The sequence below is a fragment of the Anguilla rostrata genome, chromosome 2 (genome assembly GCF_018555375.3).
Source record: "Anguilla rostrata isolate EN2019 chromosome 2, ASM1855537v3, whole genome shotgun sequence".
Classification (NCBI taxonomy): Eukaryota; Metazoa; Chordata; class Actinopteri; order Anguilliformes; family Anguillidae; genus Anguilla; species Anguilla rostrata.
Genome location: NC_057934.1, coordinates 51,343,657 through 51,367,337, shown reverse-complemented (window position 1 = coordinate 51,367,337; position 23,681 = coordinate 51,343,657). Strand labels below are relative to the sequence as shown.

General features: G+C 45.1%; 2 protein-coding genes across 4 annotated transcripts in view; both read left to right on the top strand.

Moving 5' to 3' along the window:
- Nucleotides 1-18,903, top strand: part of LOC135248367 (serine/threonine-protein kinase LMTK2-like) — a 45,177-nt gene extending 26,274 nt beyond the window's left edge. The window contains exons 8-14 of one of the 2 annotated variants that reach the window (XM_064322915.1): nucleotides 4,189-4,273; nucleotides 4,978-5,099; nucleotides 5,955-6,104; nucleotides 7,222-10,330; nucleotides 10,755-10,887; nucleotides 11,036-11,287; nucleotides 15,856-18,903. In XM_064322915.1, the coding sequence (XP_064178985.1) occupies nucleotides 4,189-4,273; nucleotides 4,978-5,099; nucleotides 5,955-6,104; nucleotides 7,222-10,330; nucleotides 10,755-10,887; nucleotides 11,036-11,287; nucleotides 15,856-15,884 (3,880 nt within the window). In that variant the 3' untranslated portion in view covers nucleotides 15,885-18,903. Of the gene's footprint in view, nucleotides 1-4,188; nucleotides 4,274-4,977; nucleotides 5,100-5,954; nucleotides 6,105-7,221; nucleotides 10,331-10,754; nucleotides 10,888-11,035; nucleotides 11,292-15,855 lie in introns of both variants that reach the window. The other variant, XM_064322916.1, reaches the window with a different exon arrangement.
- A 1,472-nt stretch (nucleotides 18,904-20,375) lies between these two features.
- On the top strand, nucleotides 20,376-23,563 carry bhlha15 (basic helix-loop-helix family, member a15). 2 transcript variants are annotated; one of them, XM_064322914.1, is made up of 2 exons: nucleotides 20,376-21,004; nucleotides 21,898-23,563. In XM_064322914.1, exon 2 carries the CDS (start codon nucleotides 22,009-22,011, stop codon nucleotides 22,552-22,554), a length of 546 nt encoding a protein of 181 aa, XP_064178984.1. In that variant the 5' UTR covers nucleotides 20,376-21,004; nucleotides 21,898-22,008; the 3' UTR covers nucleotides 22,555-23,563. The 2 variants fall into 2 exon arrangements, with proteins under 2 accessions (XP_064178984.1, XP_064178983.1); XM_064322913.1 differs by having other exon boundaries at nucleotides 20,380-21,004; nucleotides 21,979-23,563.
- The last annotated feature ends 118 nt before the right edge of the window (nucleotides 23,564-23,681 follow it).

Here is a 23,681-nt window from a genome sequence, read left to right as displayed (position 1 = left end):
CTAACTCCCCCCGGTACAGCACCCCTGAGTATATTCATTAGGAGCCATCTCTCCCAAACATGGCCGTGGCCATTAGAGGCAGAGGAAGACAGAGAGGGCAAAGGCAAAACAGAATAAGTGTTTCACAGCCACACAATAACTGTGTGTGTAGAATGAATCATGAACACAGTCTTACATTCATACGCTCTGTGGCCTGCTCATTCTGGGTTCAGCGGTGTCTCTTGCTTCCACCCCACAGCGTGCTCATTTTGAGGCACTGTCCCCCTGCTGTTCTATCAGTGGAAATATCCTCAGCTCAGTTAGACCACTGCCTCTGCCTTTCGCCCACATAAAACTGTAGGAAAGTTTTTCTCTTGTTTGCGGCTTAACATCATGCATACATCTTTGAGTCCTGTTCTGCTCCTTCTGTTACGCGCAATGAATTCAATTTTGTGATGTCACTCTACTTTTTTCCCCTGTCCGTTGGAGTTGTATCACTGTGCTGCTATACGGAACTTTACCTCATTGACCGTTTCCTCAAATAACGACTTTAATAATGACTTTCATACAGCACTCTTAATGCAGTGCATTGGAAGCTCTTTCCAGGAGCAGAACAGCAGAAAATACAGTTAAAAGTGTTGTGGAAGGTACAAATAAAGACATGGCAAAACGATAAAAGTAACCGCAGAAGTAAGGAAAAATATACAGTGCCGAAAGAGACTATATTAAAACGACAATAAAAGGAAATAGAATAAAATGCTGTTTTCTTCCCTCTCCTAATTTGTAAATTAGAGTTATTTTTCTTGTGTCTGGCTTGCTGCTTGTGCCGGGTTGCTCGTGCAGTCTGGATGTGTCAGCATGCCATATTGTTTTGGACCCTGCTGGTGAAGGGGCTTCCGGGCTTTGACTGCTTAATTATGACCAGTCTTAAGATCAATAAATCATTTGTTAATGTGTTGGTATGCGTGACTGCAACACAGCCATGATATAGCAATTTTTTCCCCCTTAATAAATCTAGCCCTTAGAATGTTAATATTAATAAGTTATAAAATAGATTTTTATTCTTGGATCATTAGTCAGGTAATTGCATAAATGCCATATTTTTGTATCAGTACAGTCAAAATTAGTCACAGTATTGGACTGATTTTTTTGGTACATTGCCAAACAAATTAATCACACCACTGGCCGTACAAATGCGGTGCAGGGTTCTGGTAGAGAACTGCTGCAGTTGTGTTCACTTGGAGTTGTACTTTAATCTGAGGCTTATCTGTGTGAGAGTGCCTGTGTCTTTTCTTTGTCAGCAAATGTCATCTTTATTTGTTACTGTCCTCACTGTGCTCTTAAAACGCATAAGCAAGACCCTCTGTGTTTGAGCTGTGGAAGCCTGCCTGTTAGCACCCCGGGGCTTCTGTTAGCCCGTTTTAACTCTCTTTTTTCTTGTGAGAGATGAAGACTTCCAGTTTTGCCAAAAAAGGAGAGGGAGGCCGAAGGCACCTTTTCGTTGTAATTTTTACCCCGGGAGTGATGAGTGTGTGCGAGCGGGGCCGGGCGGTGTCGAGTGACCCCCGCCGCGCTGCTCCCCGTCTCTGTTCTGCATGCTGAGAATAAGCTCAAAGGTGTTGAATTACACAGCTCCCACGGATTGCTGGGTGTCACTTGCCGTCTGCCGGGGGGGATATGATGATTCCGCTCTTCTCGTGTAAAAGGATAGTTTCGCATCGGCGTTCTTTTCAGCCGTTACGGCCCAAAAGGCAGCGCCGTCGCCGCGGCTCCCCTGCTCTTACCGCCGGTTCACCGTCCCGTACCCTCCGGCTGGCCCCGCTGCCACGGCGCGCGGGCCCGAAGACCCTGCTGCAGCAATGCCTTCTGGGATGGGCGTGGCACGCCCCGAGCTGTGGCCAACATCGCAGTCGGGTCCCATCCTGCGTTTTTTTTATTTTTTTTACTGCGGTGGACTTAATGGAGATAAAGAGAGAGGGGCGTGGTCAGTGTGAACAGCGCTTCCGTTACTCAGTGAAAAATAGCATGTAGGGCAGCGGAGGAGACGCGTGCAGTGTTTTGCTGCAGTTTTTGTTCTGGCTGCAGTTCAAGCAAAAAGCACAGTGGTTTTTCCCCCACTATGACCAGACCGGTCCACTACCCCATTTTGAGTACAATGGTTAAGACTGGTTTGACCACTCTGTTTAATGGTAAATGATTTCTTTGATATGTATGGGTTTATATACACTGAGGGTGTGGGTGGGGCTAAGAAACTCTCATCCTTGTATGCAATTGCTTTTAAATTTGATGGTAATGATACCCAACTGGTTTCACAGCTGCAGCTTTAATTATGCATTCTAATTGTTACTTCTAATAGCCATTTGTTTCATCCGTGAATGGCCTTCTCCTCCCTGCCCACCATTATCCAGCTACTGAACGAGGATATGTGGCTTAGTAGCGGTATCGGTTTGTAGAGGAAAGGTCCAGTTTTAATGTGACTGGCAAAATGGTGGAAAATTTCAAATGAGAGATACGCCTGAACATTGTTGCTCACATTTAACATGTATGAAGCTACTAACCTCCAGATTATATGCATTATCTAAAAAAGGCTGTGCAGTATGGATGCAGTCAAGCTCTTTTTTTACCTTGTAGGGGAAAGAGTTTGGCTCTCGCGGTGTTCGTACTGCTGCCAAGTGCAGTGGAAGAGGAGTTTAAAATATCTGTCCATTTATCTTGGGCACTTTTAGGGGCCTGACAGTAGCTCCTGGGTGTGCGAGCAGGATGACTAGTGTCAGCTCCCTGTCTGGCGCGAAGGAGAGAGGGAGTTCTGAATCTGCACCACAGAATGTTGCAGGGCCAAGGAGAAACCCAAGATCCCCTCTTCAACCTTACCCCTCTGTCTGAATGAAGCACCATCTGTCCTCCCTCCCTCTCCCTCTCCCTCTCCCTCTCTGCTCCGTCTGCCTCTCCCTCCTTCCTCTTCCAGCCCCAGTGGAGCGGCCCCCTCTGGTGACGAGCATGTCCCTCCCTGGGAACAACATCCTGATGCTGTCTGAGTGAGATGGCAAAAGCTCCAGCATCAGTGATTTTGTTGCGAGGGGGGAGAAAGGAAGCGACTGGAGGGCCCCTCTGACTCTTAGCCCTTCCTGGCTCGGGATAGCAACAGAGCTCCCCTGTTACGGCGGGGTGCTGACACGGGTCAAAGGGACGTGGAACCCGACACAGCCAGATTAATGAGCGCGGTGCGCGGCCGAGCTAGCGGCAGCTCGGACGGGCGCTAGTGCCAGCAGCCGTGCTTACCCCAGCACAATCGCATTTAATCAGCTTTCTGAGAGCCGCCTGAAGCGTCTGCTGGAAAGCGCCCAGTCGGCTCTGGGTGGTATTGATGTTCATTAAGCCCGAAGAGTCTTCAGATGACCTGGCCACAATGGTCACTATTTAAACAGTCCAGTCTTTTTTAATGCTGTCATTGATGTATGCTACAGATTCTGCCCAATTTAAAATTCCTTGAAGTATGAAGGGTTCGATAGAAGCATTTTAAAGGACAGACTGCTTTAGGTTTGTGATCATCATGGCTTTGGTTTTTTTTTAAAGGGAGAAATCAGTGAAACATTTACTAAATTAAAACCAGGATAGCATCCTCTAAACCTGTTAATGGAGTAAGGCTGTATTTTTATATGCCTTACACAACATAATTAGTACAGTGAAGTGTTTATGAAATGACCATCTTACATGCCACGTATGACTGCTATGTTCTCATTTCACCACATGGGGGCATGGTTGTCAGCTTTTGTGAACTGACTGACTTTCTGTCATGCCTGCATGTCAGTGATTTATTAAAGGCCTATATCAATGAACCACTAAACACAACTAGCAGTTGTGAGCTCTAACAGCAGTGTGTGAGACTCAGTCTGTCATCAAGCAGCACAGGTTTGCTGATGAAACCATGGTGGACAGTGAGGACACACAGGGCATTCAGGAGATCCTGGAGCTCAGTCCCAGCTCCCTCCTGTGAGAGCAGGCCCGGTGCAGAGCCTGTGTCTGAGCTGTGCCGCCCCTGCGCAGTGCCACACCACTCAGGACTCCTGCGGGATACGTTACAGTTATCGATCGCTTTGCGCCTTCACTTCTCTGTTCACTTCTCTGCGGCTGTGTGTGTGCGCTCCGCCCTTCCACTGCCTTCCGCTCAGGCCTTCTGTCTTTCTCTTTGTCTTTCTCCGTCTCCTCCAGTGACCTGGCGCTGCGGAACTGCTTTCTCACCACGGACATGACGGCGAAAGTGGGAGACTATGGAACGGGGCCCTCAAGGTGGAAGGTACGTGGTTCCTCTCTGTCCTCTGGGTTTGCTGATGACGTGCAGGGGCTGACGTTAGCATTTCACTCTGACAACCTTGCTGTCAATGACGTGTTTGTGGAGTTTATCTCTTTTGGTCATCGAGTTTCGCAGGTCTCTCTGTTGTGAAGCAAAACCAGACAACGTAATATAATCAATCTACACTTAGGGCACATCTGTCGCTCAGAAAAATCCGTTGTACTCTTTCCTTGATGGTGTGCTGTAAACAAGATCCTTCTGTGCAACGTGTGACGTTCAGCTATTGCTGATTGACCCCCAGTGCATATTAAAACTGAGCGGACGTGTAATCCGATGCAGAGCATATGCTGTTATCACAACAGGGATGTTCTGTGGTGGTCATGGTGACTGTGCTATTGCAGATAGTGCTCCTCTCACAGCTGCAGATGTCCAGTGTCTCTCACTGCACATTTCTGAGGGAAACATTCATCCATTTACTGCGTGAATCTGTTAAATGTAATTCAGGGTCACTCACTACCTCCTTTTCTACTGATTTAAGTGTCTCTTGGCCATTCTGTCAGTCTTATTCCTGCTGTTAAATAAAGTCACCTTAGCCTTATTGTGTATAAGGGGTCATTAAACAGCATTTTTGTGGTGTTGAAGGAGAGATGTGTGCAGCTTGGAGTGTTTCATTCTCCCCTTGACTGAGATGGCACGATGTCTCTTAGGACGATTACATCACCACGGGGGAGGAGTCAGCCGTGCCCCTGCGCTGGATGGCCCCGGAGCTGATTGGTGAGCTGCACGGTAGCATCATCACGGGGGAGCAAACCAAGCCAGGCAATGTGTGGTAGGTTCCTGTTCCTCAGGCTGTTAGAGGGAGTTAGTGGGAGTGCTTCATTAACGTCTGCTCTTCAGACCCCTCTGCCAGTCTCAGCCAATGCCGTGCCCTGTGAAAGTGAAGTTTTGTTGGACGTATAGCGTAGCGTAGCAGATGTCGCACGTCGTCACACATCGTCCACAGCTCTTAGTCCTGAAGGTAGCCATGAGAGTTTCAGACTTCACTATCCTGAGGCACTGTGCTAATTCCTACTGTGCCCTGACATATCTGCATCTGTGCACTTGCCATTAACCAGATGTCTGCCTGGATCCTTGCCATGCTCCAGTCATTTTGCCCTTTTTGCATTTTGTCACAAGCATAGTACCAGTTATTTTTTCAAAGATTTTCTACCATGTATTGGCATAGATGTTTGGTTTCAGGGCTCCTAGTTATTCCCCCACTTAAAACAACATAGGCCTAATATATGTGTGTGTGTGTTTGTATGTGTGTGTCTGTCATAGTGGTTTACAGGGCCTTATATGACTAATGGCTTGTGCGGTTAGTTTAATTTGTTTTTTGCATTTTTTTCTTAATGGATATTTTACAGAGCTTTCAAAAAAGAAAGCATTGTACAATGTCAATTTACACCTTTTTTAGTAATCATCAAAGAACTTCACCAGGATTGACTAACAACAGATTTAATCAGATATACCGATGTGCTTAACATTTGCAAACCCTGCCAGTATTACTCTTTACTCTACATTCATTATTACTGTATTAAATTGGTGTTATTATTGCACTGCTCAACTTGTGTCTGCTCTGTGCTGTCTGACACCGGTAGACATGGTGTTTAAAGGAAAGGGCTTGTGGTTCTTGTGTATGCAGGGCATTAGGAGTCACACTGTGGGAGCTTTTTGAGAATGCCAGCCAGCCCTACCCACACCTGTCGGACAGAGAGGTGCTAATCCACGTCATAAAGGAGCAGCAGATTAAACTCTCCATGCCGCGGGTGGAGCTGCCGTATTCGGACAGATGGTAAGCCTGTCCCCACTGAATCCATTTACTGTCTGTAAGTGTGTTGTGGTGCTCGTAGGAAACGGTCTGTAGCATTCTACACACTTTATTTCCAGCCTTCTGAGGACATCGTTTTGTCTTGGTGTTGAGGTCCCTTGAGTGTACATCCAATACCTGGGCCATCTGTGTGTGTGTGTGTGTGTGTTTCTTTGTGTGCATGCTTGCGTGTGTGTGCGCGCCTGCATGCGTGTGTTACGTGCATATTCATGTGTACATGCGTGTTCATGTGCGCGTGTGTGTGTGTGTGGTCTGGCTCTGTTTTTGTCACAGCATACAGTGAGTCATCTCCCGTCCTTTCCTCTGAGTCACCCCTTTGAAGGTTGCCTGGTGACAGAAGAGGAGAAAATGTTTCCTAATGCGTACATGCTGGTGTACGGTACCAATATTTATTCAGGCGGGCAGTGAGAGGGATAGAGAAAATAATAGGCAAAGTCTAGAATGATTGCGTGAATTCTCAGCGGTTCTTGGAAGAGGGGCTTAGTAATAATTTTAACACATCCTGTTTTTACAGGATGCTTAGGTCAGCAGTCTGCAGTATGTGCTGTTAAATTTCACACTGTGATTAATTAAGGGATATGTTTCCAGTTGACATTAGTTCAAGGGTGAAATACCTGCCAAATTGCATAAATGTGACAACAAATGACATTTTCAGAATATACGTACTTTAAAGATATGCGCCTTAGCTGTATGAAACCAATATAGGGAAAGGAAGTCTGTATAGCTATAACAGTATCTCATGTTTTATTGTTTAGGCCTCATACATGCCTACCTTTTTTAAATGCAGCTTTCATTTGATAAAATATACCATTTACCAGTATACCATTTAATGATCTCCAAATACATGTGTCCAGCTGAAACTTGAATTCAGATCCTGTCAGTGAATGTTACTCATGTAATCTATTAAATAAAGCTGGGATTAGTTCACACCTGGATGAGCCAACCACGTGCAAAGTATGCCCCTTCAAACCGTGATGCCTCTTGAAAGCGTGATGTTTGATGAGCTGTATATCAGGCCATGAGAGTAAGCAGCCCTTCTCTATGGAAGTGCGCATTGACGGTGTGTGGTTTGCCCCTGCAGGTATGAGGTCCTCCAGTTCTGCTGGCTTCCCTCTGACAAGAGGGCCACAGCCGAGGAGGTGCACCGCCTGCTCACCTACCTCCGCATGCAAGGCCAGAAGGAGTCCGAGGACGACTTCGAGCAGCGCTGGAACTCGCTCAAGCCCTCCGCCAGGCAGACGGTCAGCCTCACCTCCTTCCCCATCCTGGAGCAGTTCGCCGACGAGGGGCTGAGCCGCGAGGTGGACGAGGTGCTGACCGTGACCGAGACCAGCCGCGGCCTCAGCTTCGAGTACGTGTGGGAGGCGGCTAAACACGACCACTATGACAGCCACAGCCGGTCGGCCACTGACACCACGCTCAACTACCACAGCATGTTCTTCCCCGTGCCGCCTCTCGACAAGCCCCTGTACCCAGAGTCGGGAGAGTACAAGGGCAGTCACGGGTTCAGTGCTGGGGTCCCTGGGGTCCTGCCTGTGTTCGAGGCTCACAAACCAGCCACTGGGAATGAGTACTACATCCAGCTGGAGGATCAGGGGGAGAGCGCCCTGGAGGGGGATGAGAACTGCGGTCCGGTGGATGTTCGAGGCGGCCCTGATAGCGGGCTGGACCGCGACAAGCAGCAGTATGTGGTCCTGCGAGACATACGCCTGGACGAGTCCAGCACAGACGTTGATTTCTTTCACCGCAGCATAGACTCCAAGGAATCGAACTTAATTGACAGCCATGCGTGGTCGTCTAGTGATGTGGAGAGCCCCTGCCACACCAACATTTTTTGCGACAGCAACTCTAAGCTGAACGACTCCAGTTCCTGGGGCAGGAGCTTCCTGGAACTGCCGGAGCTCCATAGCTTCCAGAAGGAAGCATCTTTAGAGGAGATCACCCAGGGCACACAGAAAAATGTGGTTGGGTCTTTTTTAGGTAAGGATCAGGGGGCTGTTTATATGGAGAACACAGAGGAGGAGCCCAGTGTGATGCAGCTTCTAAACACAAAGAAGCTGACGGACAACTTCCGGTTCCTGAGGGATCAAAGCCTGATGAAAGAGGACCTGTGCTCTTCAGGGAGTCTTGAGGATCTGGAGCAGAGAGTTTTAGAAGCTGATTTGAGCTCCATTCCAGATTCAAATGTAAAAATAACCTCCAGGGAGATTGATGATATGCTGTCAGGCAAAGGCGAAACAGGTGAAAACCAGGGGACATTTTCAGAGGAATCAGTTTCTCCAGAAGACTTTTTGAACTTACTAATCCCACAGTTTAAGGATACCTTGCAGCCTATAGTGACAGGTGAAACTCTGGTGCCTTCAAGTACACTGGTTGCTGGAGAAAGCTGTAGTGGCCAGCTACAGTTACTAAATAGCTCTTCCAATGAAGAATGTGTTAAGCTACATTCCTCTGAATCTGGGGTTGATTTTACATTTGACTCTACCTCTGAAAGTGCAGACATTGATTTCAGTCTTGCAAATAGCCACCAATCCCCTTTGCCCAGTGAAAGTGCCAATAAAGACATTCTGTGCACTGTTGCCAAAAACCCTAGCCTTGTAGAAAGTTTTGGAGTTTCACAGGGAGATGTGCTCTCTTTAGGATTCACAGACTCTTCGGAGCATAGCCTTGTTCTTCCTCCTGCACAGGTCTGCAAAGATACTCTGGGTAGTGATCTTTTAGTAGAGCTCAGCAGTGACAGCTCAGTGGGAAATACTGTTGAAGGCAGTAGCCTACCCATGATGCCCCCTGACACGCCATCAGTGAATGAGTGCAGCCCGGATGAGCCCTTGACGGGTCTTGAGGAAAACGATGCATCTCAGGACCTGTCTTCAGTCCTGGTCTCTGCTCCTTTCCTGGACCAGATCAGTCAGGACAGTTTGCTTGATGACAGCGTGTCAGCCTCTCTGCTGACCATCGAGCATTCGGCCGAGACTCCCGATTCCTTAGATTCTTTGAACATGCACGGTCTGGTGAGTCCGGTGGAGGCGATTGGCACGGGTTCCTTCCAGAAGCTTCAGCCCCCTTACAAAACTGCCGACAGCGGCTATGAAACGGAGAACTTGGAGTCTCCCGAGTGGAACTCCCAGTCTGTTGTCAAAGACGCCTCCCCTGAGGACAGCGAGCCGGTCGTCGCAGAGGAGCGGGTCGCGGCGGTTTCTGGCCCCCCGGAGATCATTGTTTCTGAGGTGGAGGGTGTGCTGGATTCTGTGCAGGAGGAGACCACAGCCACTCACCAGAGAGCTCCCTCACCACCCGCTGTTGAGCTCTTCTCTGGCGGCAGTCAGAACTACCGGGATTCAGCCTACTTTTCAGACAATGAGTCAGAGCTGGATAAAAAGCTGGAGGACCTTAATGGAGGAACCTCCAGCGAGGCTGGCCCTCAGCCCAGCGGTTCTCCTGGTACTGATGTCAGCTGTGACATCACTGGGGCCTCCGTTCCTAATGGGGCTGTGGAGGAGGAGCACAATGGTGCTCAGCCTGATAGTCCTTCTCCCACAGAAGACCTGCGGGACACCAGCCCCCCACTCTTCAGGGGCAGGGGTGTGCCGGAGCTGGTCCTCACCACAGAGGAGGACTGGGAAAAGGAAGTTCCCGTGTCCATTGACGACATCAAAGAAGACGATTTCTCAGAGGCCGTCCCTGGCTCTCAAGACAGCTCGGCTGGGTGCGCCGCCATCGCTGAGCCCCCTGCAGGGGCCCCATCAACTCCTGAACAGGAGCTGCCGGAGAAGGCCACCGCAGAAAGCACGGTTCACGAGAAGCTGGCGAGGTGCGCTCCAGGGGAGGGGCCGAAGCTGAAGGAGCCGGACGTCGAGGGGAAGTACCTGGGCAAGCTGGACAGCATGGCCATGGTGGGCGGGCTGGAGGACGGCACGGAGGCTGACGAGGAGGACGAGAACAGCGACGACTCGGAGGACGACGTCCGCGCGTACCGCCTGCACAGCTCCAGCTCCGACAGTGACGATGACGTCGTGCACCCAGTGCCCGTCATCATCACAGACAACGACGATGCCTCCAACCTCAAAAGCCTGCTGAAGGCTGGCAACCCCCGCACTTCTGACTGCTCTCCACCGGGTGGCGACAACACTGAACCCCAGAGGAAGGCTGTGTCCTTCTTCGACGACGTCACTGTTTACCTCTTTGATCAGGTACGTTTTCTTTTATAAATGACGTATTTCACGAATGTAAAAGTCATTTACCAAGCCCAGTAGCCTAAAGCTAAAGTGAGTGTAATGTCAAAGGAAATGCAAAATACGTACTTAATGCCTCATAAGATGTTAGGAAAAAGCATTTTTTTGTGCGGGGGGCGCACTGGAGATGGTGTTTTTTATGTAGAATCTTCATAGCAGCAAGGCCTGGTCCTCCTTGTTTGAACAGTGACTCTAGTTTTAGACACAAGGTATATTTCAATAAGAAAACGCCTGCATCGGAAGTGCCATTCTATAGTTTCATTGTAATTCCTTTCAAGTTCTCTTTTTCAGTGGATGTCCATCTTTTTAATGTGTGAAGAGATAAATAGAGATGTAAAGGTTTCTGATTCAGGGATGCATGATTCTTGGTGTCCCTCCTCAGGAGACGCCCACTAAGGACCTGGGAGACCACTCGTCCAACGCCAACAGCAACGTGTCGGAGTTCAGCAGCCCGGCGCCCTCCTCCAGCTACCTTAACAGATTCACAAACTCCGAGAGCTCCACGGACGAGGAGGGTGAGGCCCTGGTGTTTTTCCAGCCACTGCTCTGTCTGTCCGTCTGCCTGCGCTCTCAGACGGGGTTTAGGCAGGGTTAGCGCCACTAGCGGCCCGCCGTGTCCACAGAGCGGAAGCGGGCAGGCCTGATGTTTGTTCTGCTCCGCAGGTGGGGGGTTCGAGTGGGACGACGACTTCTCCTCTCCGGATCCCTCCTTCGTCACCAAGGCAGCCGGTCACCTCATGGCGTCCAAGACGCCTCCTTCGGCGGCCTCGCATTACTTCTCCCCGCCCCCTCCCGGCCGCACGCTGGAGCAGAGCTGGAACAGCACCTCCAGCTACTCCCGCTTCTCCATCTCCCCCGCCAGCCTGGCCAGCTTCTCCCTCACGCACCTCACCGACTCCGACATAGAGCAAGGAGGCAAGTGACACACACACAGACGTGCGCAACTGTGCTCGCGCACACGCACACACACACGCACACGCCCACGATACACGCGCCTGTGTCAGTGGCCATCCCGTTTGTCAACTGAGATCCATATCTCTGCTTTTAGTTTGCGCTGTTTCCTCTGTCGTCATGTCAGTTATAAATAGCTAATTGGCGCATACGCATACGTATGAATGTGAGCAGAAATAAGAATGAATGGCCTGTCATTAGCCGAATATGAACAGACGGCTGCTGCAGCTGGATAGCAGGTCTCCTCAGGTCCCCAGTGTTCACAGAAATGCTTCCCCAAGTCTTTGCTAGGTCTCCTGTAGTACACTGTGGCTTTTTATGCGGAAATGAGTCTGGCTTGTGGGCAAGTGTGCAGGAGGAGTCCACACTCACTCGTCAGCTGTGTTGGGGGCATTGCAGTAGGGCAAAAGCATGCAAGCTGCTGCAAAAATGGGTATTCTGAAAAAAAGGGTAAAAGGGGCTAACATCACTTCTGAAAACAGCCTTTAATTAACCTAACCTGGGGTGCTAAACAGTGCAGTGCATTCTGGGAGATGTTGGATCACATTGCATTGCATCGGGCCTAACATTGAATGGAAACGGCTGTAAAAAGTACTTTGTTCTGTTGTGAGGCCTTGAAAAAGACAGGAACACTGTGAATATGAGCCTGATTATTCACCAGCGGAGGGGAGAGCAGAGTTCAGTGTTTCTTTCTGCCGAGGAAGAGGTTGATTTAATTGGCTGAAAACTACTTTGATACCGTTGAGTCCTTGTGTGTTCGTGAACTAGCATATTGCTAACACACAAAGAATAGAGCAGAAGAGTTCTACAGTAATTGTTTATGACTGATGGTAAGAATCCAAGTGCAGTCATGAATTCACCATGAATCTGTCTTCTGCAGAGCAGAAGTCTGCTTCAGATGGGTATCAGCCTTTAATGATTTAGTGTTCTTTACCAACAGATTGATATGAATTTAACATCAGGAACACTCAGTTTCAGTTGTAACTGGCTTTAAATAGATTGTCATTCTAAAGCCATGTACTGGACTGGAGTTTTAATAAAGAAGTCACTTTTCATAGACACACTCACACGCACACACACACACGCACACACAGGTAGTTCATTGATAAGGAAGTCAGGCAGGGCTTAACTGCCATAGGAGTAGTTGACATTTGTTCTTTTTATAATCCTCTGTTCCTTTGGGGGAGGCGGGGTGAGTGTGGCGGGGGAGCCTTGAGCCGGGCGGCTCTCTCCCGAAGCGCCCCGCCCGCTGTCAGGGGCCAGCTCTGTTGTCATGATGACACAAGAGGCCACGCTTGTTTTGCTCCTAATCCGCGAGCCTTGGGCTCATGGAAAGAGTGAGTTATTCCATCCCTTTTTATGATTTCATGAGTCAGTCTTTAATGGCCTGCTCTGCGGACTGTGCTGGGGTTTTTCTTTTTTTTTTTTTTCCTTTTTCCATCTGCCGGGCCTCTCCAGGCGGTGTGTGAGTGCGCCGTGACGTCAGCGCGCCTGGAGCAGGTGCGCTCCGGGTGCCGTTAGCCCGTTCACGGATCACTGGCCTCGCCGTCTGAGTGGGCTCTTGATCAGCGTGGGGAGATTTGTGTGGCGAGGAAGTGGATCACAGCTTCAAACGGTGTCTTGTGGATATCGTCATATTCCTGTTTCGTAGCAGTGTTAATGTGAGAACAGTGTAAAGTGTGTTTGAATGTACTGATAGCTGCACGTAGAACTAGCAAAAAAAAAACAAAAACACTCATTGCACTTTCTTCGAAATGCATTTGGTTAAATGAAATGAAGAATGAGATATGAGATATAAATGGAAGTGGGATTTTTCTGCCCCATGCGTCCTGTCTTTTGGACATTGGGTGCTGTTCAGAAATGGGACAGCCTGTAACAGGTGCTGGGGGCGTGTTAATTGGAGAAGTGTTTGTTCAGTGATTTTAAGGTGTGACCTTGATGCCAGCTGCAGTAGGGGAGAGGGTATTAGAGCCAACATGGCGGAGGACTGTAATCCTGAACATGAGCAGGTGCAGATACATTACAGCCTTGAGCCTGTAATCGAGGGACACTGGCACACCTTTCCCACTGCACAGTGCACAGTTACAGCTAGGCTAGCAAGAGCCAGATCCAAAGCCGGCGGACATGGCCCAGGAGGATTACCTTTCCAATGCACTGCTTGCAAATAGATATGTCACAGCAGTCATGTCGAATGCTGTCATCTGTCTGGATTAGCACATCTGCGTCCACAGAAACTTTTTCGGATCGCAGACAGAGTCCGTTTGTCCGTGACCAGCGATGGAGGTGTACCCTTTCCTCCAGACCCTGTACCTCTCCTCAGTTTTTAGCACTAAAGACAGCGATGTAGTTTGCACGGTTTGCTTACTCCGCCCACTACTCTCTTGTAAGGAAGACAGTGCTAGCAGTGCTAGCTGGCTGATTGTTCTGTTTAAATAGGAGTCGAGAGGAAGAGACGGTGATGCAGTTGTTGGAGCGACTGCCGTGGCTCGAAGCGTGCAGTGTGAGCTCGTATATTATTCAGACACGTCTCCAGTTCTCACGCAGGCTCGGGGAGCTGGAGCAGGTTTCTCACGTGACTGTCAAATATGCATATTTGCCAAAGGTGATAGGCTTCAGCCGTGCTGCGACATTGATCTGAATGGCAGTTACAGATACCTCCAGTCCAGTACGATAAGGCCCGCAGAGGCAACTAAACCTGTTTTTTAGGTGATGCATCCCATCTAGGTAACAATGGGCATTCTGTCAGGTGTCTGCAATGAGTGACTGGTAGTTATATGCAAATTTAATAAGTTAAGTAAATGAAAGGATTTAAAGGATTTAAAAAATGAAAGATTTTAAATGCTGATATAGCAAGAATGGAAATTATTTGTCAGTTTTCTTCCATGGCTTGGTAGTGCAAACTGGGTCCTGAGGTAACCCCCCATCTAACACATCTATTGATTAATTAAGCTTGTTGAACACGTGTTTAACTTCTTAAACTTGCTTAAATAGATTTTTACACAATGCAGAATTAGCTCTTTGACATTATTTTGCCTCATCCTTGAACTCTACAAATAGCTTTGCTCTGAAGCATGGTGTGCACATATTGAAGGAATTAATTGACTTTTAAAATGTAACCATCAAAAGAATAATTTTCCACAGTGCATTACAGAAGAATAAAGCATTAGTTGTCTAAGTCTATGTGCTGATCAAGTCCTTAAATTACTATGTAATATTAATTCTTTGTCACCTGAATATCTGTTTCTGACATAACGTAGCATTAGGATGGTAAAAATAAATCCCTAATTAAATATCAAAGGTGTCTAATTAAAGCAATTAACAATTCAATGTGCATCAGGAATGGAAAGAAAAAACCAGCATACTGGTTTTAGGAACACCAGGCCTAGTGGATAGTTAGATCAGTTGATTTGTTTTCCTTTTTTGTGGAGCAGAATCTTAGACAGGAGAATCTGTGTACCGTTTCAGTTACAGCTCAGGAGAGACACTGACTGCATGGCTAAGAGCTTGGCAAGGGAAAGAGTGCCCCTCATGGCATCCATTGCTCCTGCTGCTGATGCAGGAGAAGCAGACTTTTATCGCTAGCTTGGTTTGCAGTATACATTGGCAGGATTATGTACGCAGCCAAAAATAGACAAAAGGAAAACAATGTAGAACTTATCTTAAGTTATCTTAATGGGAGAAAATTAAATATTTAATTATTACGGTCAATATACTACTCAAGGACTCTCAGCAGTCTGATCCCTGTCTAATCATAGGATATGGGAATGGATATGTGTGTGTAAGTATGTACGTATATATGTATGTATGTATGTGCGTGTGTCTCGTGGTACAGTCTGAGGGGGAGCTCCACACACAGTTATCGGGCTCTGTGATTAAGCAGCCCTGACATGCCAGAAGGTGGAGAGGCCTTACGAAGCCGGAGCGCAGTGAGAAGAGGAAAGTTTCCACAGCCCTGCGGCTTTGGTGCCGGCTGATTAGATAGACAGCAGGGGGCCGGGCCGGTCCATTTACAGTACTCCAAGGACATCAGTGCAGGGTGGGGGTCACAGTCCCCCCACTGCCCTCCCTGGGAGCTGAGCAGCTGTGCGGTCCGCACGTTTCCCCAGCATCAGCACAAACCTCAACACCAACATCCTCCCAATGCAGCTTTTTGGGGCTGCCATTTTCCCTCTAGAATATGTTCTGGGTCTTCCACATTCACTTTCCTGTTTTGCAGGTTTTGAACTTTTACATAGCAGAGTTTCATGACTGCAGTTACTAATGATCTTCTGCGTTATGAGCAGACTCTGTACCTACCAGCATTAGAACTGTATGCCCTAAAGGCACTCAACTGTATTTTTGGTGTCTTTTTTATTTTTTATTAGTCCCATTTAATCAGGGCACTGAATGAGTGTTACAAATGAATTGAAATGGTAATGATGATATCAGATACAAACAGTATTACCTTTCCTTGGTGTCTTTGTTGTCGTTGCATGTAGTATATCCCTGTGGGCACGCTCATCTGATTGTTTTCTTTTGCTTTTTATTTCCAGGAAGCAGCGAAGATGGGGAGAAAGATTAGCTGCTGACGAATGAGGACTTTCACTCAAGGAGTAAAAGACATTTTTTAAAGAACTAAATCCGTTGAAATGAAAGCTAGATGGACATATCGGAGTGTGGCAGTCATGGACGCCTGGTTCAGGGGGGAGAGTGATGACTTATGGAAACAGAGAGAGGCTGGCTAAGGCCTCCCTGCGTGGTCTGATAATGGGCTGACTGGGCCAAGCCAAGCTGCAGAACTATCATGATTTATATAACTTGTTATTTTCCGTTAGATTTAGTACAAATGACGGTCTTGCTTCACGTTGGCTTTCAAATATTTGTCAGTTGCATTCTAAGCATCTTTCTTGCCTTCTGTTTGTAATCCACTCCTTTCCTGAAGGAATTGTCATGTCAGCCAGTACAAAATTCCCTGTAGGTTCAAAAATCTTTGAAGAAATGAGAGCCAGTTAAAAGGGCAGCTTTTGTCTGATGTCTGATACACTTTGTTAATAACAAGATAATTACTCCTTACTTTCCCCCCATGTATAACGTGTATTAGGAATTGCGATTTGTTTGGTTTAGAGTTCTCTGGCAATGAGTAACTTCAACACCCCCCTGAAGCCTCAGCTTGGGGGGGGGGGCGGTCTCCATATTATCACGTATTGAGGAGATCGAAGCTTTCTGTCTGAATGACTGAAAGAGCCAGCAGGGCATTACGGTATAGCACTGGGGGCTAAACGACTTCTATTTAATTGGGTAGCTGAAGCAACATTTGTTTAAAACAAATGGAGCCTGCTGTGAATGGTCTGATCCGTGTGTAAAGAGTGATAAAGGTTGAGAGACATTTGCCTGTGTCCCAGCTCATGAAAATTAGCGAGTGTTTCTTTTATGTATTTTATATGTAACTTTGTAACACTTCGACTGCAGATTTGGAACCAACCAATGAGGCTTTGGCTTACAGTTGCTTTATATTATTTATGGGTTGTATCAAGGTGCCGGTAGGATCACAGAGATTGGCACTGTTGATTTTGCTGCTGTCACATATCCCCCAAAAGAAGAAAGCAAACCATGCAGATTATAGGTCATTTGAAGGAGAAGCGAGTTCACAATCTGTAATTCATACATTTCCGTGGTACTTGTATATGAAATTGAAAGACGATTCCCAAAGCAGTCAATATGTTCGAGAGAAGTCTACAGGGGAGACAAGCATGGTATAGGTACTGCCGGATGCATTTAGTAAATTGATAAGAAAAAGATTATTGCATTGTATAAATTTTTTTGATTGGACTCCATTAAAATGCTTAATCAGATTGATATTTATGTGCTCTGTTGAAGATTGCATGGAGAGAAAAAACTAATGGCTCTTTCTATTTGAGAGGTTGCCCATTTCTGCTTGTTTATTTTCTATTCGCTGTCACTTTATAAATCATAGGAGGCAGTTTTATTTTTTATTTTTTTTGGTAAATGCCAGAATGTAAAAATAATTGGCATTGATGTTCAGGAAGCAGAAGTGCAATGAAAGTGTATTTTTATTTTTGACACTATTTAACTATTTGTGTTTGGAAAGTCCTGTGTGAACGCAGTCATCTACACTTTAACCTGTAGTTAGCTAACTCTGTAAGGGCTTGTAGAGAGGTTTGTAAAGTCGTGTTCATTAGCCCATACTCTGTTATTGAATTGATGTATGTCTAAAATGGGCATAAACCCACCAATCATTTGCTTTCTCTCCATCTTTGTATGTAGTTTATTATTCAAGGGTGAAACACAGATTATTATCTCTATGTTTCATTTGATCTGCATCAGAATGCCAGCACTTCAGCTTTGGACACTAGTGAAAAGCAGGCCCTATGCTTGCCGTTCACCTACAGAATAAAAACATATTTTTGAACTCCCACAAAACCCAGAGACCAGCAGCTTTTAGGTGCCAAATTGCATCCATTTAGATTGTAAATTGGCTCATGGAAGTTTATTTAATTTTTCTCAGTAGGTTTATATTTACTGGCTGAGTTTTGGTGAGTTTAAGATTTCTCCAGTACATGACGGCCATAGCATAGAGGTGTAGTAAGGCAGTTGGAAGTGTTTGACTTCATCACCTGTTGCCTGCTGTACCAGTGTAGCAAAATATGCACAAATACACAGTGTTTACCATTGAGCTAAAATATTGCAGGATCAGCAAGATGAGCTTTCTCTTTGTATGTCCTTGTTTGTTTCTGTACAGACTTTGAGAAGACAGTTGATTGATATGTTCTGTTTGTATGATTGTATGTATGTATACAAGATTAGATTAGTGTGTGTATGCACATACGTACAAACATACATGCATATATTTAGACATAGGTGCGTACACACACACACGTTAATACACTTCTGAAGACAGTGCAGGCAGTTCTTCCAATCCTCCAGGTGGTTTGACACAGAGCCCATAGTTTAGGATGGCATAAGCCTTCATTTGGCTAATTTATAGAGGAATCCCAAAGATTGTTTTGTAAGTTTTGTAAGTGAACAACACATATTACCAATTGTCTCAGATGTGTTGTGGATACTTGCCCTTTTTGTTTGAGTGTAGCAGTTAGTGTATTTTGAGAGGTACCGGTAAATATTTGTAATACCAGCAGCCTGTGCTACAGTTGAACTTGAAATTTTATTTAAGAAAATTCTGTTTTATTCTGTATACATTTTGCTTCATCTTGCACATTTAAGAAGTGTAACAATGTTGAATGGTACTGATGTATATACGTGTTTAATATAAATGTTTAACGTCTGTAAATGGGGAATGGTGTAATCAAGTCCTAGATCTGAGTTTCAATTTATTATTTAATTGCTTCATAAAGGCAACATATAATGGTTTAGCATACATGCTACAACAGAATTAAGTAAACTAGAACAAGAACAGAAAAATGTCATCTTGTCCTTAAAATATGTAAATTTTTAAAGTTGTAATATTTTTACTTCATATTGATGATCATGCATAGTGTAATTCAATGAACTGTTTATAATTACACTGTTTATTTAATACTGAGAATAAATGAAAATTGCTTCTATATTTTCTTTCCCTTGAATACTTGTAGCCCTTGTTTTATTTGTTCTGATATGTTTACCAAATCCCTTTACACAGCTGTCTAGGTGACTGGCCACCACAGACAATTCTTCCAAATGATCTGTTTTTTGTTTTGTTTACAAGACACTCGGGTGCTTATACTCACTCAAAAATGAGACCAACAACCTGTTCATGTTTCCCTTTGTAAATCTATGTATAAACCTTGGAAGTTCCTTAAATACTTAGTTTGCTTCCATTATCTTTGGGTAATGAATATTGGCTTGACTATGTTTTTAATGTCAGTATTTGCTTGCACGGATGCTTAAATGATCCACAAGTTTCACTCTCCTGTTGTCTGATTGGCTCAAGGAGGGGTGATTTACTGTATTGATTAGTATTTAACTGACAGCTATGATTAAAGTAGGACATTGATTTCATATTTTAGCACTTCATAAACTGAATGGGCACGATTGTACATTCTGAAAGAATATACCTTTATCAGCTTAAGTTAATTCTCCAGATAACGTATAAATACAATCCAAGCTGTGTCACTATACTGTTACATCTAGCACAGAGCGTCCACATATCTCATTTTGCTGTTGTTCTGCCTTATTTGTTTGAAATTAATATTTTATTAACTGCATTTTTTTCAGTCGGTATTATCTTTAACTTAGCTCTTTTTACTGGTAGAGCCTACTAGTGTAGCTTGGCTTTTGCTAATTGTGCATTGGACTGACATGCTGTACAAAGAAGCATACTGAAATGTGTTATGGAAATGAATGCCGCACAATTTAGAGTGCTGACATTTTTTTCCGCATGGTAAAAATATGTTCATATAGAATATGCAGGTTTTGTTTGTTTTTGCAAACCTTAATCCAGTTTCTACATCCTCTGTGTGCAACAACATCCAGTAAGAGAGGCAGTGCAGAAACCATTTTGGACACTGTAAAGGACTTAACCAAATATTAACATTTCTACCCAGTAAGCAGCTTCAGAAAAGCCAAGGCTTCCACAGAAGGGGAACACCCTGTAGGAATGCAAATTCCCAATGCAAATATTTGGAAAAGTTTAACTGGATGAGCGGCTATTAAAATGAGTTTAACCATGCAAATTGTTAGGGTGGCTGAAACAGATGGGTATATGCTGCAATACATTACACACTGTCTGCTAGTATATTAAACATAATAAGTATGGACATCAATGAACACTTTTCCTCTTACCAAACATATTCAGAGACTAATATAGCCCCTGATGTTTTCCTGTATGCAGAACAAACTGCTTGTATACAATATCTCTGAGAGACCATGGTCAACAGTGCTGGCTAAACATATCCTAGCTCACTAATACTGAAGTTTTTTCAGCCTTGTTCATCATATGTTGAAACGGGTGAAGCGAATGCGGATCACTGCAAGGCCAGGACCCTGTTTGAAAGAGGAAACTTGCACTTAAGCATAATGACTCATAGTCTGCTGTACACATGCAACGTATTTGTACAAGTTATTTTGTTTTCAGAGTCCCTTCTCACAGCGGCAAGGCGTAGCCTACCAAGGGATTACACGTCGTCGTGATGATCATAATGTACAACCCCTGACTAATATTTTGGGGAGACGGATTTGGTTGATGCGCATGTTTGATTCATTCATTCATTCATTCATTTTAGGATAGGCTATTTCATCAATAAAATCCTCAGACGTCAGCAGGTTTGATCAAAAGGGTATCCTTACCCAGTACGAGCATCATAATGATGGCAGATTTATGAAACACCAATAAAGGTTCTGGACCGTTGTTCAAACGTAATAAGACAGAATGCAGACGTTCTACGATTAACTGCAGCATGCTTAAAAGACGAAAATGAATTTTCTTCGTTTTGCAAATGTAAATGCGCAGCTGCGCTAAAGGGAAATCATCCTATTGGCCAAACAAAAGCTACGTGTACCTTCAGTGCAACAGGTAGCCTAACTGGACTTGTGTCAGTTTTTAGCAATCTCTCTCTGGAGCGCGACTTAATTATACTCACCTCTGGATACAGTCATCTACTTTATAAGGACTCATAATTACAATTTCGGAAAACATTTGTTTCCTCAAAGCCTCAACTATCTGGACCAATCTTTTTCATATTCCAGGTAAGAAAAGCATGAATTTACAATTTGTAAAAGACTTGGAATCAAACAGAAAAAAGCAAATATCACGAGGATGCATCCTACCGAATTTTTAAAAGATCGTTGATTGTTCAGTAAAACGGTTGTATATGCTTTCATTTTATATCGTTTTATTAAATACTTAAATGATAAATATCTTGCCTACACGATGTCTTGCCCGTTTAAGACATTTTCAAGTTGAAGGTTTCAGGTGAATCGACAGTTATTTGAATTAAGTGTCCTAGCCTGATAATGTATTAAATACGATCCTGTATAGAGCAATGGTAATATGAAACATATCTCACGCTCCGTTGTAGGCTAGACTACTATATATTGTTTGTGACAGTATTGTGAGGAATAAACAACTTACCAGTTCTACTAGTTACCAGAGTAGCCTAAATACACAATCACGTGAGACGGATAAAATTATTTTACTTATGCTAATTACTTTTCAACAGGATGCGGGGGTCCACACAAAACTCACCATTCATGTTTAAATATGATAAGCGATGCTTGAATTGTGTGGTCTGGTCTGAATTAAGCATTTAGATAAACATTCCACCGTGTAATCCCATTGGACACCACGTACCAGCACAATAAAAGAGCAACAAATGTCATAAGGGGAAAAAAATTAAAAAACAGATATCGCCCTAAGGTTTATACCCTGCAGTTCGGTATCTAATTACTGTTTCAGACTGTAACCTTGAACGTATCGCAAACATCCAGATAAGCAGTTAATGTTAAAAGCCCTACATTAAAGCTTCCTTGCACTTCGTATGATTAGATAGATTTGTTCTGCAGTAAATGGCATTATTAAAATGGTAATACAAATGAATAATCCATTTTAAAAATGATCATTAATTACTGTTGCAATTTAGGCTGAAGGATGTATCCAGGGTGTAGCACCGTCCTGTGTCTACAGTGTACGTCACCCCGCTGTTGCTGTGCTGTGACTACAGGGCCAAAGAGGCCGTGACGGCGGTTGGAGGATGAAGTCGAAAGGGAAGGGGGCCAAGCATACTCGGCAGCCCTGGACTGAACCAGAGGCAGACTTCCAGCTGGAGACAGAGCCAGGGTCCAGCGAGCAGGAGGGCTCCGAGGTTTCCGTGCAGCTCGGAGGGAGGTGGCGGGGATCGAGGGCGGAGCGCGGAGCTAAGACGGCGTCCAGGCGCAGACGGCTGCACAGCAGCACCAAGGAGCACAACGTGCGCCGGCTGGAGAGCAACGAGCGGGAGCGACAGAGGATGCACAAACTCAATAACGCCTTCCAGGCCCTGCGTGAGGCCATCCCTCACGTCAAGACTGACAAGAAGCTCTCCAAGATCGAGACCCTCACCCTCGCCAAGAACTACATCAAAGCCCTGACCACCATCATCCTGGGCATGTCAGGCAGTTGCCTGCCCCATTCAGAGAGCCAAGCTCAGGCTAGCGCCTCCAGGCTGCTGCAGTGCTACCAGCAGCACCTAGAGGAGGAAGGTGAGGAGAGCTTGTCCAAGTACCTGACTCAGATCCACAACTTCAGCCAGGGCAGTTAGCCTGAGGGAACCTTCACACTGCCACACGAGTGCACGTCAGCGTGGAAGAGAAGCACAGCAGCTTCATGTCAGAACAGACTGAATACAACACATCACGACTTGTCTGCAACTGGACTGTACATTCGAACCCCCAGCTGGACCTCAGGTGAATTTTCTGGGGCGTTTGGGTATTTCAGCAGCAGTGTTGAAGGAACTTCTGGGACAAACAGACTGAAATCAACAGCCAAAATCAACTACAGGAGTTCTTTTTTTTTTTTTTTGCTTGGTTCCTGCCATAAAATTATTATTTGCAGGATTATTTCACCAAGGCAAGGCTGATTGAGAGGCTGATGAAGAGATAGTATGCTTGAACAAACCCATCCCTTGTTCATACTAAATTTTAATTCAAATTTTGTGATTTACATTTCTTTTAAATTGCTTGTATAAAGAAAGAATTATTCTTATTGCCAATATATTTATATTATTCTGAACACACTCTGGCTGGGATTCAATCAACATTTGTCCTTAACTTCGCCTAATGATTAAAAGTGAGGATTTATTCTTATTCATTTATTCAGTATTTATTTTTTATTCACAAACAGTTTGGTGAGTTCAGTGATCACTGTAAAAAAAAAAACAAAAAAAAAAAAAGGCGTAACGCCTGTGTTTACTTGTAAGTCAACATTAAGGACAAATGTTGACAGAATAAAGGCCTGTATTCTTAATCCCCTGGTTTATGTGAAAGGCTCCAAGGCAGTTGTTGACTTGAGAAGGTGATTTTTGAAAATGAGTGCTGTACATATCTGCAACAGTATTGTTCACCTGGAACAAAAGTTTTAATTTGAGGCCCAGAGACCAAATATGTTTCTCTATACTGTGTCCCACTCTGAAAATAGTATGATACTTTTTCTAATTTCCATTTGCAATCCCATGGGTACCCAATTAACAGGCCTCAAAAAATATTATTCAACCTGAAGTTCTTGAAAGCTTTTTTTTCGTACCAAAAGAAAAAATAAATCCAAGAAACAGATTTTTGGTGCAGTCATTGCTTTTTTTGTGACCGGTGAGTAACTAATGATTTGAAATGCAACAATAAAATAGCAGTTGAGTTGCACATCCCTAATTAGAACATTCAGACATGCCATTAA